Source organism: Phoenix dactylifera, chromosome 2 (assembly GCF_051530095.1).
Source record: "Phoenix dactylifera cultivar Ajwa chromosome 2, Ajwa_hap1_PhDact_Kaust_v1.1, whole genome shotgun sequence".
NCBI lineage: Eukaryota > Viridiplantae > Streptophyta > Magnoliopsida > Arecales > Arecaceae > Phoenix > Phoenix dactylifera.
This window is the reverse complement of record NC_143191.1, coordinates 51,069,972-51,085,659: the sequence shown is the minus strand read 5'-3', so window position 1 is coordinate 51,085,659 and position 15,688 is coordinate 51,069,972. Positions and strand designations below refer to the sequence as shown.

Sequence of the window (15,688 nt, the reverse complement as noted above, 5' to 3'; positions counted from 1 at the left end):
ATGTTATGTTTTATTATGTTCTATTGTATAATACTATGCAATGTCCTTTATGGTAATTTTGTCATACAAAAGTACTTTTTTAGTTTGTTTACCAAACACAAAACAAAGTACCACAGCACTTTACGAATATAGTTACCAAACAGCAGACAGCTTTTTATAACAGCTCTACTTCAGACATCTCTACTTCCAACAGCTCTACTTCTAACAGCTCTACTGCCAACAGCTCCCCCAAACAGGGCCTTAGTTTTTTTAAAGTGATACGGGCAAACAAACCAAACCCTTCTTGTATAGACGCATCCTGTTAACAAGTTGACTTGGCATGCGCATGCAAACCTGACCTAGGGCCAAAATAATATACTCTCCAAGGAGATTTTATAAGTGCTCTGCAACATAAGAAGCAACCCAATAAGATATATTTTTCTATAGATATGTGTTTTTTCAAAGACAATAGCACTTTCACGAAGAGAAAAACAAAGTTCGATAGCCCTGACATGAACTTCCAAACATTGATGGGATAAATGTCTATCCCAACATGTTGTTGGCATCTCTAGCATCAATGTTCAACTTCATGAGAGAGCATTCAACCACATTCATGCATTAATCTCATGCAGATCCATACATTCCAAATCTTTTTTTGGTTTTTTGTTGTTAGAGATATTTCATATTCCAAATCCGCCCTGTACGTGTCCTCCAATGGTCAGGAGACCAAAATAAAGAACCCAAAGCTTTAGCCCTATTATTTACCAAAAGAAAAAGAAAAAGAAAAAGAAAACCTTAACCACCCTAGTTCTAGAAACTTAGGGACCCCACCGATCCCCTTTCTCCGTATCCACAGAAAAAGAAGACCTCCTCTTCTCATCCCGTCGCTTTCGTTCCAACCGTTACGCCCTCGTTCCGGATTCCATGCGGAAGACATCGCCATTTCCTTCATCTCCATCTCCTCTTTCTTCCCAAAACAAGAAGAAGATTTCAACTGGAGGAAGCAAAAGAGAGAGACCAAAAGAAGCCGATCAAGAATCAAATAAAGGGAGAGATTAAGCGAAGAACAAGAGACGAATCCGATCGGACTGGATCGCCGGCAAGCGGGCGGCGGCGAAGGAGGAGGAGAGGGAGATGGAGCGGGGGAGGGCTGGAAGCCCGCTGTACGTGCGGCAGAAGAGCATATCGAGCTCGTCGGGCGGTGGGGCGTCGTCGCCGATGATGTCCCCGATGCACCGCCACGTCCGCACGGGCTCCTCCGGCGTCGCCAACTTTCGCCGCCAGCAGAACACTGCCGCCCGCGCCGCCGCCCAGCGCCTCGCCCACGTCATGGCCCACCAGCCTGCCGGCGACGACAGCGACGATGATGAGGACCCTGCCGCCCCCCTGCCGGAGCTCTCCACCCCCCGCCGCGCCGCCCGCTCCCCCTCCCCTGCGGTATATTCTCTTCTTTATTTTATTTCCCCTCTCAAACAATCCTTTTGATTTGGTCTGTGTGCGACTACTTGATTTTTCCGGTGGGTCCCACCTGGATGTTGTTTCACCCTGCCTTTTTTTTAATAGAAAGAAATTAATTTTTGAAACAGTTTTTGTGATCAGCAATGATACGGTTCCCTCAATGTTAGGTAGATGGTTGTGATTGACTGATTTGCTTCCTGTCTGTTAATAAAATAACAGGAAACAGTAAACACGTTTGAATTACTCAATAATAGGGTGTTGTTGTACGTGATTGTCCTACTTACAAACACTACAACAAACTGAATCTGACACACTTTATGGTTGATTCTTCACCTAGTAAGTGATTTGATATTCTAAATCTTTCAAGAAGCTTAGTGTTGCAGACCCTCTAAGATGACCTACCCAAGTGTTTGAAATTTGAATGTATGTGTCTGTTAGGCCCTGTCTGGTCCAAGTGCTGCTCATATCCTATGGAAGTGTGACTTTGAGAATGGTAAGGCTGACTTTATCGCACTTGAGTCTTAACCTGCTTATCATCATAATCTCTTACTTGTTAATGACACCAAAATATTTAGAATGCTATTGCTACTACCAAGTGATTATTTTTATTAGATTTCTTCAAAGGAAGTTGAATCCACTATGGATGGTCAGAATCATGATTGAAACAAATAGTATCGTTATTTTTTTTTTCAAATAAACGTAAGTAAATTATTGTGGCTTTTGATTGGTTGGCTTGTTGAGGGAGATTGGATATACTTTGTTTGGAGGTCCCGATAGCTTCTGATTTTTTGAGTCATCATGTGATGGATAGAAAATCCTTTCGAACATTTTAAATTCTTGTAAGGTTGATTCACCTTTCCCTGTAAAAACAATTCTGACATAGATCATGAACATATAGAAGAACCCTATATGGCTAGGGATTGTTAGAAGATCTTATGGAGAAAGGTTGTTTTGTAAAAACTCAATTTTGGGGGGCTTTAGAAATACAATGATAAGGCATCACAAGTAATGATGACGTTAGTCCATTTGAGGTGACTATCATCCTCCATAGTAATGGCAACTTTTCGTGTTGGCTATGAAGCATGAAGTATATGACACTAATACAACATTATTTTGATATGATGACACAACAAATCTTCAAAACTATGATATGATATGGCTAAGATATGATAACAAATAAATTATATATTTTTCATATATGTAAAAAAGTATCTAAAACAATGATGGATTATCAAAACTAAAATATAAACATTCTTTACAACAACATTGGTATCCATGAACTCAATCAGTTAGTCATCACTCAAATTAATAGACCATAGTCATTTTGCCACATGGTTATCTCAACATCAGAAACTTAAAAACTAATTATTAATCATTAAAGGTTCGCATTCATCAAAAAATAAAAGAAAATGAAGCCTCCCTCTCATCTCTAAAAGGAATTTGAGAATTATTTTGGGCTTATCCAAGAAGTATTCAAAGCCCTTTTAGTTAAAATATTTAAAGAATGATGTGCATTGCTCTAAGAAAAGTCATGACCGATGCTAATGGTCGTTTTAGTCCTAAACCACCAAGCCATGGCCCTTGGAAGCCTAGCATGGACTTTGGGTTCATGGTGGATGATATGGCAGACTTGAACCCAATATGGCAGCTGGTATGGTGGGTTCGAGCTATGCCCTATGAGCCTGTAGCTGGCTATGGGCCTCTAGCAGGTTAAGCCAGTATCCAAGTGGGTTTTTCCTCTTATCTTTACAATTAATGGTATAACATCAAAGTACCACATTATCTCCCCTACTCCTCATAGTCAACCCTCTATCTTAGCACTTGCTTTCTTGAGTAACGATATAATGTTGTAATTATGGATGGACTCTACAAGAAATATATTTGATTAGTTCTACAGAGTTATTAAAGCTTAACATGAATAAATTGGTCATATTTATTCTCATTGAACCTTGAGTTAAGTGCATGAAATATATGTGAAAAATCACATATTGGATGTTAGGTAAAATACTAATACATTTTATTGGCCCACCTTAAGCTCAAATTGCTTGCCGTGGCACTTGCTTTTAGCTGTGTGCCATGAAACCCTTAGTTGTGTTTGCCAAGCACTTTTTGGTGCATTGGCAATATAATCCATGTTTGTTCACACTTATGTGTTTTCTCCATAAATATCTTTCTATTAAGTCTTCTAAGGAAGGCATGGATGAGTCAGGGAATTGGCTTAAGATCAAGGATTCAAATATTAAGGTACGTGGGCATATTGATGACCGACTATTATGGTAGGCACCATATTATATGTTGCATTGACAAAGGGTACCCATAGTATGCTTTGGTTCAACTAGTATGACCTTCATATGGCCTATTTTTGCCTCTAAATTTATTTTTTCAGCCTTTTTTCTTAGCATAGTTATATCATTATATTAATGCTACACTTTTGCATATATGGTAAGAGTAGACTATGCTTAGTTACCCTATTCAATGTGTATTGAAGTTCTTTATTGCTAATTTAATATATAAATCCATGTAGCTTGCAAGAAAAAATATTAGAAAATATTGAAATCATTGTATCAGTGAATGATCCGAAGGTTGTAATGCATTCAAGATGAAATCATTCACTAGTAGCATTGACTTGACAAATAAATAAGGAGAGGATAACCATTTTTTTGACATAGTTAATCTCTCACCTTGATAACTTGTTGGGTATCTAGAGAACTTGTATACATGTAAAAACGTACCACATACATAGAGAATTACATATATACCTACATATATATATGCATATATATATAGAGAGAGAGTGTGTGTGTGTGTATAACACTTCAAATATGGTTATTTTCATTGAAGTATATGTTGTCTAGTGTCATTTTTATGTGAGATGCTTGGGAGACTATACGACTTTTCTTATTGGACATTTGAGTGGTAACGTTTGGATATAGTAAATTATGATCCTTTAAGATTTTTGGGAAATACTTTATGGTAAGTCACTCCGTTGGAGGGGTGGTGGTGGATGAACGAAGAGAGGGGAAGAAGGTTGGTGATGCATTTCAAGGGGCACCTGCCTCCTGCACCTATTCAAGGTGGTGTAAACCTCCAAGTGGGAACACAAGAACAAGCATACCCTTTCTAATCATTCGATGAAACATCTATACAAAGCTGGGACCAGTAGGGGTCGTTACAAAGTGGGAAAGATGGGAGTAGTGGAAGAGAGATTCTACCATTGGTGGGAGCTAGTGTAGACACGTAGAGGATGACCCAGTCCAGAAGGAGGAAGGTGTGGTGAGGCGGAAGCGGACGTGGTGTGGAGTAGGCAGTGGGCCTATTGAATAGGAGGTTGTTATTTAATGTGATGGGTGATGGGTTGATGGGTGATGGGTGTTATTTAAAGTAAGAAACTGTAACCGTTTGGGGTGGGAAATATTTCGTATTCTTGGGTTTTGCATGGCGAAGAGGAAGCGGACATGATGTGAGGAGGAAGCGGACGTGGTTGCATGGCGAGGAGGAAGCGGACCTGGTGCGAGGAGGAAGCGGACTTGGTGTGGAGTAGGCAGTGGGCCTATCATGCCCCCTCTGTTAGAACGACCTTGTCCTCAAGGTCAATTCCCGAAAATCGTTTGCTGAGTTCAGAGAATATCTCCCACATAGCTTCGGCTGCTGTTTCACCCCGCCATTGGACAAGAATTTCTGTGGCTGCAGCATTGTGTCTTTTGACCATGCGCCTATTAAGAATGGCTTGAGGAAGCCTCTTTTTCTGTGATATATCGGCTGGTATTGCAGTTGGGGGTGCTGGTACATTTGTGCCAATGTGGGCCTTCAACATAGAGATGTGGAAGACTGGATGAACTCGGACGCCATCCGGAAGCTCAAGCTTGTAAGCCACTTGTCCTATGCGCTCCTGGATACGGAAAGGGCCATAATATTTTGGAGAGAGTTTGGGCACGTTGCGCTGAGCTACGGTCGACTGTCGATATGGGTGCAATTTCACATATACCCAATCACCCACACTATAGACTTTGTCGGTGCGATGCCGGTCAGCCTGTGACTTCATGCGATTTTGCGCCCTCCGCAAGTGTTCCTTCAATTCCTGTAAAGCCTTGTCCCTTGCTTGAAGCGCCAACTCTAGCTCCTGAAGTTTGGTTGTTTCTAGAGTGAAGGGAACGACTGGTGGTGGTGGGTACCCGTATAAGGCCTGGAATGGTGAGGTGCTGATTGAAGAGTTGAGACTGGTGTTGTGGCTCCATTCCGCCCAGGGCAACCATCGATACCATTCTTTAGGTCGGAAGCTACAAAAACAACGTAAATATGTTTTCAGGCATCGATTCACAACTTCGGTTTGGCCATCAGATTGAGAATGGTAGGCTGTAGATAGGCACAACTTGCATCCTTGGAGCTTCAGTAGTTCCCTCCAAAAGCTGCTTGTGAATGTTGGGTCTCGATCACTGACCACTGAGTTTGGCATGCCGTGCAATTTGTAGATGTCTTCAACAAATGCATGGGCTATGGTTGAAGCAGTATATGGATGAGAAATCGCAACAAAATGAGCATACTTTGTAAGCCTGTCGACAACTACCCAAATCACATTTTTATGGGCAGAGGTTGGGAGTCCTTCAATAAAGTCCATGCTGATGTCGCTCCATGGTCGGTCCGAAATAGGTAAGGGTTGGAGAAGACCAGCTGGAGTGCTTGTAGCATATTCGTTTTGTTGGCATATGGTACATTCCTTGATGAAGTTGTAGGCATCTCTTTTCATCCCTATCCAATAGAAGCAGTTGGCGAGTCTCTTCTTTGTTCTTCGTACGCCCGCATGGCCACCAGTGGGCGAGCAATGGAAATCCCATATGAGGAGTTTTTTTAAATTGGCATTAGGACTGATCAACAATCGCCCTTTATAGAAGATAAAGCCATCCTTGACATTATATTTCGTGGGGTCCAGTTGACCTTCCTGCCACCTTTGCAACATATCATATAAATAGGTATCTGAGGTGTACAATGCACGTACCTCATCTAGCCATTTTGGAATTATTGTGGTGATTGCCTGGTAGGATGCATCTAGTTCAATTCTAGACAGTGCATCGGCAACACGGTTTGAATTCCCAAGTTTGTATTCAATAGAATACTCATATCTCTGTAACTTACTTAGCCACTTTTGTTGAGCTAGAGTGCTTATCCTCTGCTCCAACAAATGCTTGAGGCTGCATTGGTCGGTCCGAATGATGAACTTGTGGCCTAGCAAATAAGGCCACCACTTCTTAATTGCGATAAGGATGGCTAACATCTCCTTTTCATAAGTTGATGATAACCTGCAGTCAGGTCTAACTTGGTGAAGTAAGTAGCACCATACAGTTCATTAAGCAACTCGTCTACTACCGGTATTGGGAACTTGTCTTTGAGAGTGTGGCGGTTTAGCTCGCGATAATCAACACACATTCGCCAATTTCCGTCTCCTTTTTGGACCGGAGATGAGAAGGAACTTGTGCTCGGTCGAATGATGCCTTCTCGAATTCCCTTGTTTACTTGTCTTTCAATTTCCAACTTTTGAAAGTGAGGGTTCCTATAAAGTGGTACCGCTACAGTGTGCCCTTTGTCCTTCAAGAGATATGATGGTTGTGGCTTTGTTGCGGCGGCAGGCCATGAGGTTCTTGAAAAACTTCTTGGAACTCGTCCAACAATGCCTGTAGGTCCGGATGTATGGCAATTGTAGGCGCTGGCTGCATGACAAGATCCACCCAAAAGAGGGAGATGGCTCTTGCTGTTCTGATCATCCGAGAAGCTTGTCTGCCATCCGTCCAGTTCGTGGGTAGCTCCTTTACGCCGGTGAGCGCCACCCTTTGGTAGCCTTGAATCAGGAAGACATGGGGCGTTCGGCATGTGTGGCCTTTATGCCACTTGTCATCGTAGTAGTAACAAAGACCTTGTCGGCGCCTCTCCACCCTTCGACGTCCCGCTTTCGCTGGAGTGAGAGTGGAAGGGCTCCTTGTATCTCCCTTGTCAACAACATTGGTAGTATTTGAAATGGGTGGGGTGCGGATTGGTTTAGCTTTGAAAGCCTTCCAGCGTTGGCTGTGCTTGTCTTCCATGAGTCTTGCCATGCCCATGGCCGACACGAGATCCGTAGGTCGAAACATCTGCACTTTGTAACGAATGTCATCCCGCAAGCCACTAATGAAGCAACTTACCAAAAATCCTTCGCCGAGTCTAGAGATGTGGTTGGCGAGCTTTTCGAACTGAGCTTGGTAGTCCTTAAGCGAGGAGGTTTGGTGAAGCTTGGTGAGAAGTCTGATGGGGTCCTCCATTTGGGTCAGTCCAAATCGAGTGTGTAGGCCCTCCACCAGATGAGACCAACTGGTCCACGTTCGCTCGGAGACAAACCAGCGATACCATTGAAGAGCATCGCCTTGGAGATGAAAGGATGCGAGTGCAAGCCTTTGTTCTTCAGGAGTGGCGTGGTATGCAAAAAATTGCTCACATCTATACACCCAACTTGCGGGATCGTCAGTGCCATCATACACCGGAAATTCAAGTCGAACCACCCGGGTTTGGATTTGGCTCTGACTGCCGTTGCTTGAAGTAGCCTCCTCTCCGACGGTCCGCGTGCCTGGTCCCATTGAAATTTGGTAGAGTTGTTGGGAAAGGATGTCCAGAACATCCTTGAGATCGGATGCTTTTGCTAGGGAAGCAATGGATTCCCATAACTTCGATATCGCCTGGTCATGTTGTCGTGCCGTCTGTTGTAACTCAGCAATGTCTTCTGCTCGCACATGGAGGGAGCCTGGCTCTGATACCAATTGATAAGTCACTTCGTTGGAGGAGTGGTGGTGGCTGAACGAAGAGAGGGGAAGAAGATTGGTGATGCACTTCAAGGGGCACCTGCCTCCTACGCCTATTCAAGGTGGTGTAAACCTCCAAGTGGGAACACAAGAACAAGCATACCCTTTCTATTCATTCGATGAAACATCTATACAAAGCCGAGACCAGTAGGGGTCGTTACAAAGTGGGAAACATGGGAGTAGTGGAAGAGAGATTCTAGCATTGGTGGGAGCAGGTGCAGACACGTAGAGGATGACCCAGTCCAGAAGGAGGAAGGTGTGGCGAGGCGGAAGCGAACGTGGTGTGGAGTAGGCAGTGGGCCTGTTGAATAGGAGGTTGTTATTTATTGTGATGGGTTGATGGGTGACAGGTGTTATTTAAAGTAGAGAACTATAGCTGTTTGGGGTGGAAAATATTTTGTATTCGTGGGTTTTGCATGGCGAGGAGGAAGCGGACGTGGTGCGAGGAGGAAGCGGACGTGGTTGCATGGTGAGGAGGAAAGGGACCTGGTGCGAGGAGGAAGTGGACGTGGTGTGGAGTAGGCAGTGGGCCTATCACTTTAGCATTCAGAATTTTTATTCAACACCAAAATCTAGAATTTGAAAACTAAACTAAGAAATTAAAAAAAAATTTATTGTTAAGAAATTTGAATTTTTGAGTATGTTCGTTCAACTCAAATAGGTGGATTGATGTTTATTTACATTTATAATCTTAAATAACTGGATATTTACTTGAACGATATTTATATGAATAATTTTTCACTTAAATGGCGAAAAACAAAAAGGAAAAGTATTTAAAACGGCTTGCCAATTAGTACTAGACAATACCTAACAATTCTAGACTAGTTTGGGCACGATTTACCTTGATAACCATCAAGATTGACGGTACCATCTCGAACCGCCCGATTTAGGGCATACTAAGCTGTATCGGAGGCCGACCGGCATGGTTTATCCTTCGGTTCGAGAAACTGGCTAGGGAGGGGGAGAGGGAGAAGGGGAGAGAGGAAAAGAGAGAGAAAGTGAGAGAGGGAGAGGGAGAGGGAGGGAGGAAGTAAGAGAGAGGGAGAGAGCTTTAGAAGCCCTCTCCTTCGCAATGCCGGAACCATTGTGGGTGCTAAGTCCAGTAGAAATTGTGCTCAACCATTGTTGGTTTGGTCCTGTTGGCATTTAAAATCTTTTCTTTAAGATTTTCTTCTTTTAAAATTAAGTTTTCTCTATCTCTATATGTTTGCTATTTCTATTGCTTTTTTGTTTTTACTTGCTTAATGAACTATATCTCTTGTCCAAGGTTCGCAGTACCGGTAGGTATCAGCCTGATATTCGATACAAGGGTGTATAGGTGTTAATGCACCGAATTAGCCCAGGCCAACATTATACCAACATGGTACCAGTATCAAGTCCCGTACCGAAATAGCAAACTTTATTCCTATCAAATGACCTTTGCATTAAATTGATGCAGGCCGAAACCTGCAAGTCTTGGCCAAACCAAAAGGATTCAACCAAGGGAAAGATAATCCTAGGATGCCACTCAACCAGGGGTAGCGGATGCCACTCGACACTACTATCGCAGATGCCACTCGATGCGACCAAGCCACACGCTTGATTGGGAGGATGATGCCACTCAACTCACAAATGCAAGAAAGGCTTGCTGGAAAGGAATTATGAAAATAACAACTCTGATCCTCATTTCATTCATGTACCAGCTTTATATGCTATCTTGGAACATTCCTCCAAGCATGGGTAAGACAAAACAGTGCTAAAACATATTGATGAGAGTCTAGTTACAAGTTCCAATATTTAGAAATACCAAAAGATACTTAGGGAAATGAAACTATGTGCTGGAAAAAGACCAACTTAAATGCACTTCGCTGGGCGCTGCTAGTCCAGACGTGAAGTAGTAAAAATGCCATAACTTTCTCTAGGGATCTTCAAATGGCACGAGATTAAGTTTGTTGGAAACTAGAGGAGTAGAGCTTTCCAATGGTATATGGCATGCTAGCTGATTAACCATGCTGCCAGGATCAAAGGATGACTCACTAAACACATGAGTCAACTCTTGAAAGCAATGAGTCAACCCCTGCTTCACATGAGTCGACTCTTGAAAGCAAAGAGTCGACCTTGCTGCACATGAATCGACTCTTGAAAGCAAAGAGTTGACCCCTGCTGCTCCTGCATCATTCTCCCCAGCTTGAAAAGAACTCGCCTTCGAGTTAGAATTTTGGTCTTCCCAAAGCAGATGATCCAATTTCTTGAGCTCCTCACTTGAAATCCTTGCATCCTCAGAATGTGGCTTTTCTTGCCAATGGACCAAGTATTGTGTATAAGTGCCATGCTGAGTCGTGATAGAATGTACATCCAGAACATCAACAGACTCACGCGGAGGATTAGAGAGCAGCACTCGAAGTTTTTTGGTTGAAACATAATCTTCTCCTCATCTCCATAATAAGGATAAAGATCACATATGTTGAAGGTAGGACTGATTGAAAATCCTTCAGGTAGTTCAATTCTGTAGGCATTTGGACTCAACTTCTTCAAAATCCGACAAGGTCCAAACTTTCTTTGTTTCAGCTTATTATAAGTACCTGTAGGAAATCTTTCCTTCCTCAAATATACCATGACCAAATCTCCTTCCTTGAACTCTAACTTCCTTCGATGAACATCAGCTTGTGATTTGTACATTTGAGTAGATTGCTGCAGCTAATGTCGAACTTGTTTATGGACCTCCTTTATGTGCTCATCAAACTCTTCAGCTTCCATACTCACTCTTGTTTGATTTGGTAGTGGCAAGAGATCAAGAACATGACTTGGATTTCTGCTATAGACAACTTCGAATGGAGGCTTCTTCGTTGATTGACTGGCTGAACCAAGGTTCGCTGTACCGGTCGGTACCGGTCGGTACCGAGCGTACCGTACCCGTACCGATGGGTACCGGTATCGGTACACCAATGTCGGTACGGTCGGTACCGAGCGTATGGTACCGTATCGACAATCGGTACGCCTATACTAGTGCGGCACCGGTACGGGGTTCGGTACCGGTACGGCGAACCTTGGGCTGAACTATTATAAGCAAATTCAGCTTGAGGAAATGACAAATTTCCACTTCTTTGGGTGCTCTCCCACTAAGCTTCTCAGTAAGTTCCCCAAGGATCTATTCACTACTTCAGTTTGTCCGTCGGTCTGAGGATGGTAAGCACTGGAGAACTGTAATCGAGTTTTCAAAAGTTTCCACAACATCCTCCAGAAGTGACCAACAAACTTTACATCACGATCTGAGGTTATAGACTTTGGAACACCATGTAGACGAACAACTTCTCTGAAAAATAAAGTAGCTATGTAAAATGCATCAATAGAGTTCTTATATGGTATAAAGTGAGCCATCTTGGAGAATCGATCCAGCACCACAAAAATGCAATCAAATCCATGCTGTGTTCTAGGCAAACCAAGAACAAAGTCCATTGATAAGTCTTCCCAGGGAGCATTAGGGATTGGTAAGGGTTGATAATAACCAGTATTTTGGACTCCCCCTTTGGCCTTTTGACATACAAGACAATTTTGCACAAACCGAGAAATATCACGCTTCAGGGTAGGCCAAAAGTATCGCAGCTTCACAAGAGCTTTAGTCTTGTCCCTTTCAAAATGTCCACCAAGTCCGCCAGCATGTAATTCTGCAATAACAAATAATCTCCAAGATCCTTCTGGCAAACAAAGTTGATTGCCTTTGAATAAATAGCCATTGATCAGCAAATAGTCTTTACTCTTCTTATTACTCAAATTCTGTAACACCCTTTTAAAGAATGGATCTGCAACATAATAATCTAGTAAGAGATCAAAGCCAGTAATTTCATAAGAGAGTGTTGTCAACAAACTATCCCAACTTTGTTTGATGAACCGACTTTATGGTGTAGAACAAAAGAAAATTTTTCAAGATATGATACCCAACTAGCATGACGAGAATTCAGCTTCTTTTGGCCCTTCAAGAATCTCAAAGCTTCATGGTCAGAATAGAGCACAAATTTGACACCAATAAGATAATGTTCCCAATGCCGCAAGGCTTGAACAATTGCATATAGCTCCTTGTTATAGGTTGAATATTTCAGCTTTGCATTACTGAATTTCTCACTGAAATAAGCAACAAATCTTCCCCCTTGCAATAGAACAACTCCTATGCCAACTTTGGAAGCATCACACTCCACTTGGAATGGCTTAGAGAAATCTGGTAGTGCTAGGACCGGTGCTTCAACAAGTTTGGACTTCAACTCTTGGAAACTTCTTTCAGCCTCATTGATCCATTGAAATTCCTTCTTCTTTAGAACATCCATCATTGGAGCAGTAATGGTACTAAAGTGTCGAATGAACCTCCTGTAGAATGATGCCAAACCATGAAAGCTTCTCACGTCAGTCAAACTTCTAGGTGTAGGCCAATCAAGAATAGCCTTTACCTTCTCGTCATCCATCTTCATGCCATCTGCACTAACAACATAGCCTAGAAATACAACTTGATTAGTCATGAAAGAGCACTTCTTCAGATTCACATACAACTGGTTTTCATGGAGCACTTTGAAAACATTGGATAGGTGATTCACATGCTGTACACTATCCTTGCTGTAAACCAGGATGTCATCAAAATACACCACAACATGCTTCCCCATGAAGTTCTTCAAAACTTAGGTCATAAGCCTCATGAAAGTGCTAGGGGCATTTGATAATCCAAATGGCATAACCAGCCACTCATACAAACCATTTTTGGTTTTAGAGGCTGTTTTCCACTCATCACCTTTTCTAATTCGAATTTGGTGATAACCATTCCGTAAATCAATCTTAGAAAACACCTTTGCACCAGCCAACTCGTCCAGCATATCATCAAGTCTAGGGATGGAAAACCTATACTTGATTGTAATCTTGTTTATAGCTCTACTATCAACACGCATTCTTCATGTTTTATCTTTCTTAGGAGTTAAAAGGGCAGGGACAGTACAAGGACTAAGTGATTCTCTAATCAATTCCTTTTGCAATAAATCAATGATTTGCCTTTGTAATTCAGCATGCTCATTAAGAGACATTCTATAATGAGGCAGATTAGGAAGCACAACACCTGGAATGAAATCAATTCGATGCTGCTTGTCTCGAAGTGGTGGTAAACCAGCAGGAAGGTCAGCAGGAGCTAAGCCTTTGAATCTGTCCATTAAGTCTCGAACTTCATCCGAAACTTCTGTTTCAAGTTCTTCACTTTTTTCTGCAGCAACCAGAGCATAAACAATACCATCTTTGTTGTAGGACTCTTCAAATTCCTTGTAAGATAATAAGCTGATCTAGTTCGAAGAAGGCACACTATTTGGAATGTCTTTCATGGGGTCAAAACATACTTCACTTTGTTGTGGATAATAGTGTAAGTGTTCTTCCTCCCATCATGATAAGCATTCCTATCAAACTGCCATGGTCTGCCAAGAAGCAAATGACAGGCATCCATGGGTAGCACATCAAAATAAATTTCATCTTCATACTTGCCAACAACAAACTTTACTTTGCATCTTTGAGTCACCATGATTTCTCCACCCTTTTTGAACCAGGAAACCTTGTAAGGCTTTGGATGGTGTTCACAAGAAAGCTTCAGCCTTTCTATCACTACTTTTGACACCATGTTCTCACAACTTTCCGAATCAATCATCAAGATGCACTTCTTTCCATAAGAAAGACAATAGGTTCGAAAAATGTTATGCCTCAGCCATCTATTAGTCTCTTGAACAGTCAGCACTTGCCGGATTACAAGACTTTCCGCATCACAATCACCTTCACAATATTCTTCATTAAGATCAGCCTCTGGTTCTTCATCATAAATTGGCTCTTCATCTTCTTCTTCCACAAGATGCAATTCAACTTTCTTCTTTGGACATTCATAGGACCTATGCCCAGATTCACCACACCATAAATATTTGTTGGAAGTTGAATGAAACTTTCCTTCTTACTCCCTCCACCCTGATGTTGGGTTTGTTTTTCAGAGGTAGGAGCCAACTTCTTACCCTTCTCTTTCATCCCTTTTGAGCTTTCACCCTTTCGGTATGAACTCCATTTTATTTTCTCTTCTGCCTTCAATGTCGAATGCATCATCAACTCGCCTTTAAGGTTATATTTCAGTTCACTCACATATCTGGCCACCAATTGATCATCAGATTCTTGTAAATTCACACGACTCATAAGCTTGTAGAATTGCTCTGTATAATCACCAATAGATTGCTCCACATGCTGATGCAACTGATGGAACTTTTGGTAGAGAGTTTGAGAATAATCCAAGGGAAGAAATTTCTCATCAAGCTTCAATTTCATCTCAACCCAGGTATTGACTCTTGAGATTCCTCTTCGATCTCTGCTATGCTAATATTGTTGCCATCAGATTAGAGCATGACCCTTCAGCTTCGTAGCCACAAATTGCACCTTTCTTTCATCTGTAAGAAATTTCCAATCAAAGAAAGCTTCTAAAGATGCCATCCAGTCACAATAGCCATCAGCATCAAGTTTGCCATCAAAGTCTTGCACTTGAACTTGGATGCTTCGATCAGTATTCTCCAAAGCACGGGTCAAGCGATCCATGGACCATTGATCAGCAACACCAGGTTCTGAAACAGAACTGGAAGAAGATGACCGATCATTTTGGTTGTGGTTGTTGAAGAAGACATTGTGTTCACTTTCTTGACTTCTATGGCTTCGAGTGGGTGAAGCTTGAATCTGCTGACAGAGTTTATTCACCATGTCTGTCAGTGCTTGATTCGATTCTCGTAATGCAGCAAGTTCAGCTTGCACTTCATCACGCTCCGTAGCCCTTTGATGTCGTGGAGGATTCCTTTGACGCCGTGGAGGCATGGTAGAGGACCCGAAGATATGAAGAAGATTGAATAATTTTGAAATAAAGGACACCACAGTAGGAAAATCTGCTCTGATACCAATTTGATGCAGGCCAAAACCTGCAAGTCTCGACCAAACCAAAAGGATTCAACCAAGGAAAAGATAATCCTAGGATGCCACTCAACCAGGGGTAGCAGATGCCACTCGACACTACTATCGCAGATGCCACTCGATGCGACCAAGCCACACGCTTGATTGGGAGGAGGATGCCACTCAACTCACAAATGCAAGAAAGACTTGCTGGAAAGGAATTCCAAAAATAACAACTCTGATCCTCATTTCATTCATGTACCAGTTTTATATGCTATCTTGGAACATCCTTTCAAGCATAGGTAAGACAAAACAGTGCTAAAACACATTGATGAGAGTCTAGTTACAAGTTCCAATATTTAGAAATACCAAAAGACACTTAGAGAAATGAAACTATGTGCTAGAAAAAGACCAACTTAAATGTTCTTCGCTAGGCGCTGCTAGTCCAGACGTGCAGTAGTAAAAATGCCATAACTTTCTCTAGGGATCTTCAAATGGCACGAGATCAAGTGTGTTGGAAACTA

General features: G+C 42.2%; 1 protein-coding gene across 1 annotated transcript in view; it reads left to right on the top strand.

The window, feature by feature from the left end:
• Positions 1-809: 809 nt before the first annotated feature.
• LOC103713683 (coiled-coil domain-containing protein SCD2-like) overlaps positions 810-15,688 on the top strand; it is a 56,683-nt gene continuing 41,804 nt past the window's right edge. Inside the window, exon 1 of the mRNA XM_088716844.1 lies at positions 810-1,416. Within this exon, the coding sequence (XP_088572970.1) occupies positions 1,114-1,416 (303 nt within the window). The 5' untranslated portion in view covers positions 810-1,113. The remainder of the gene's footprint in view (positions 1,417-15,688) is intronic.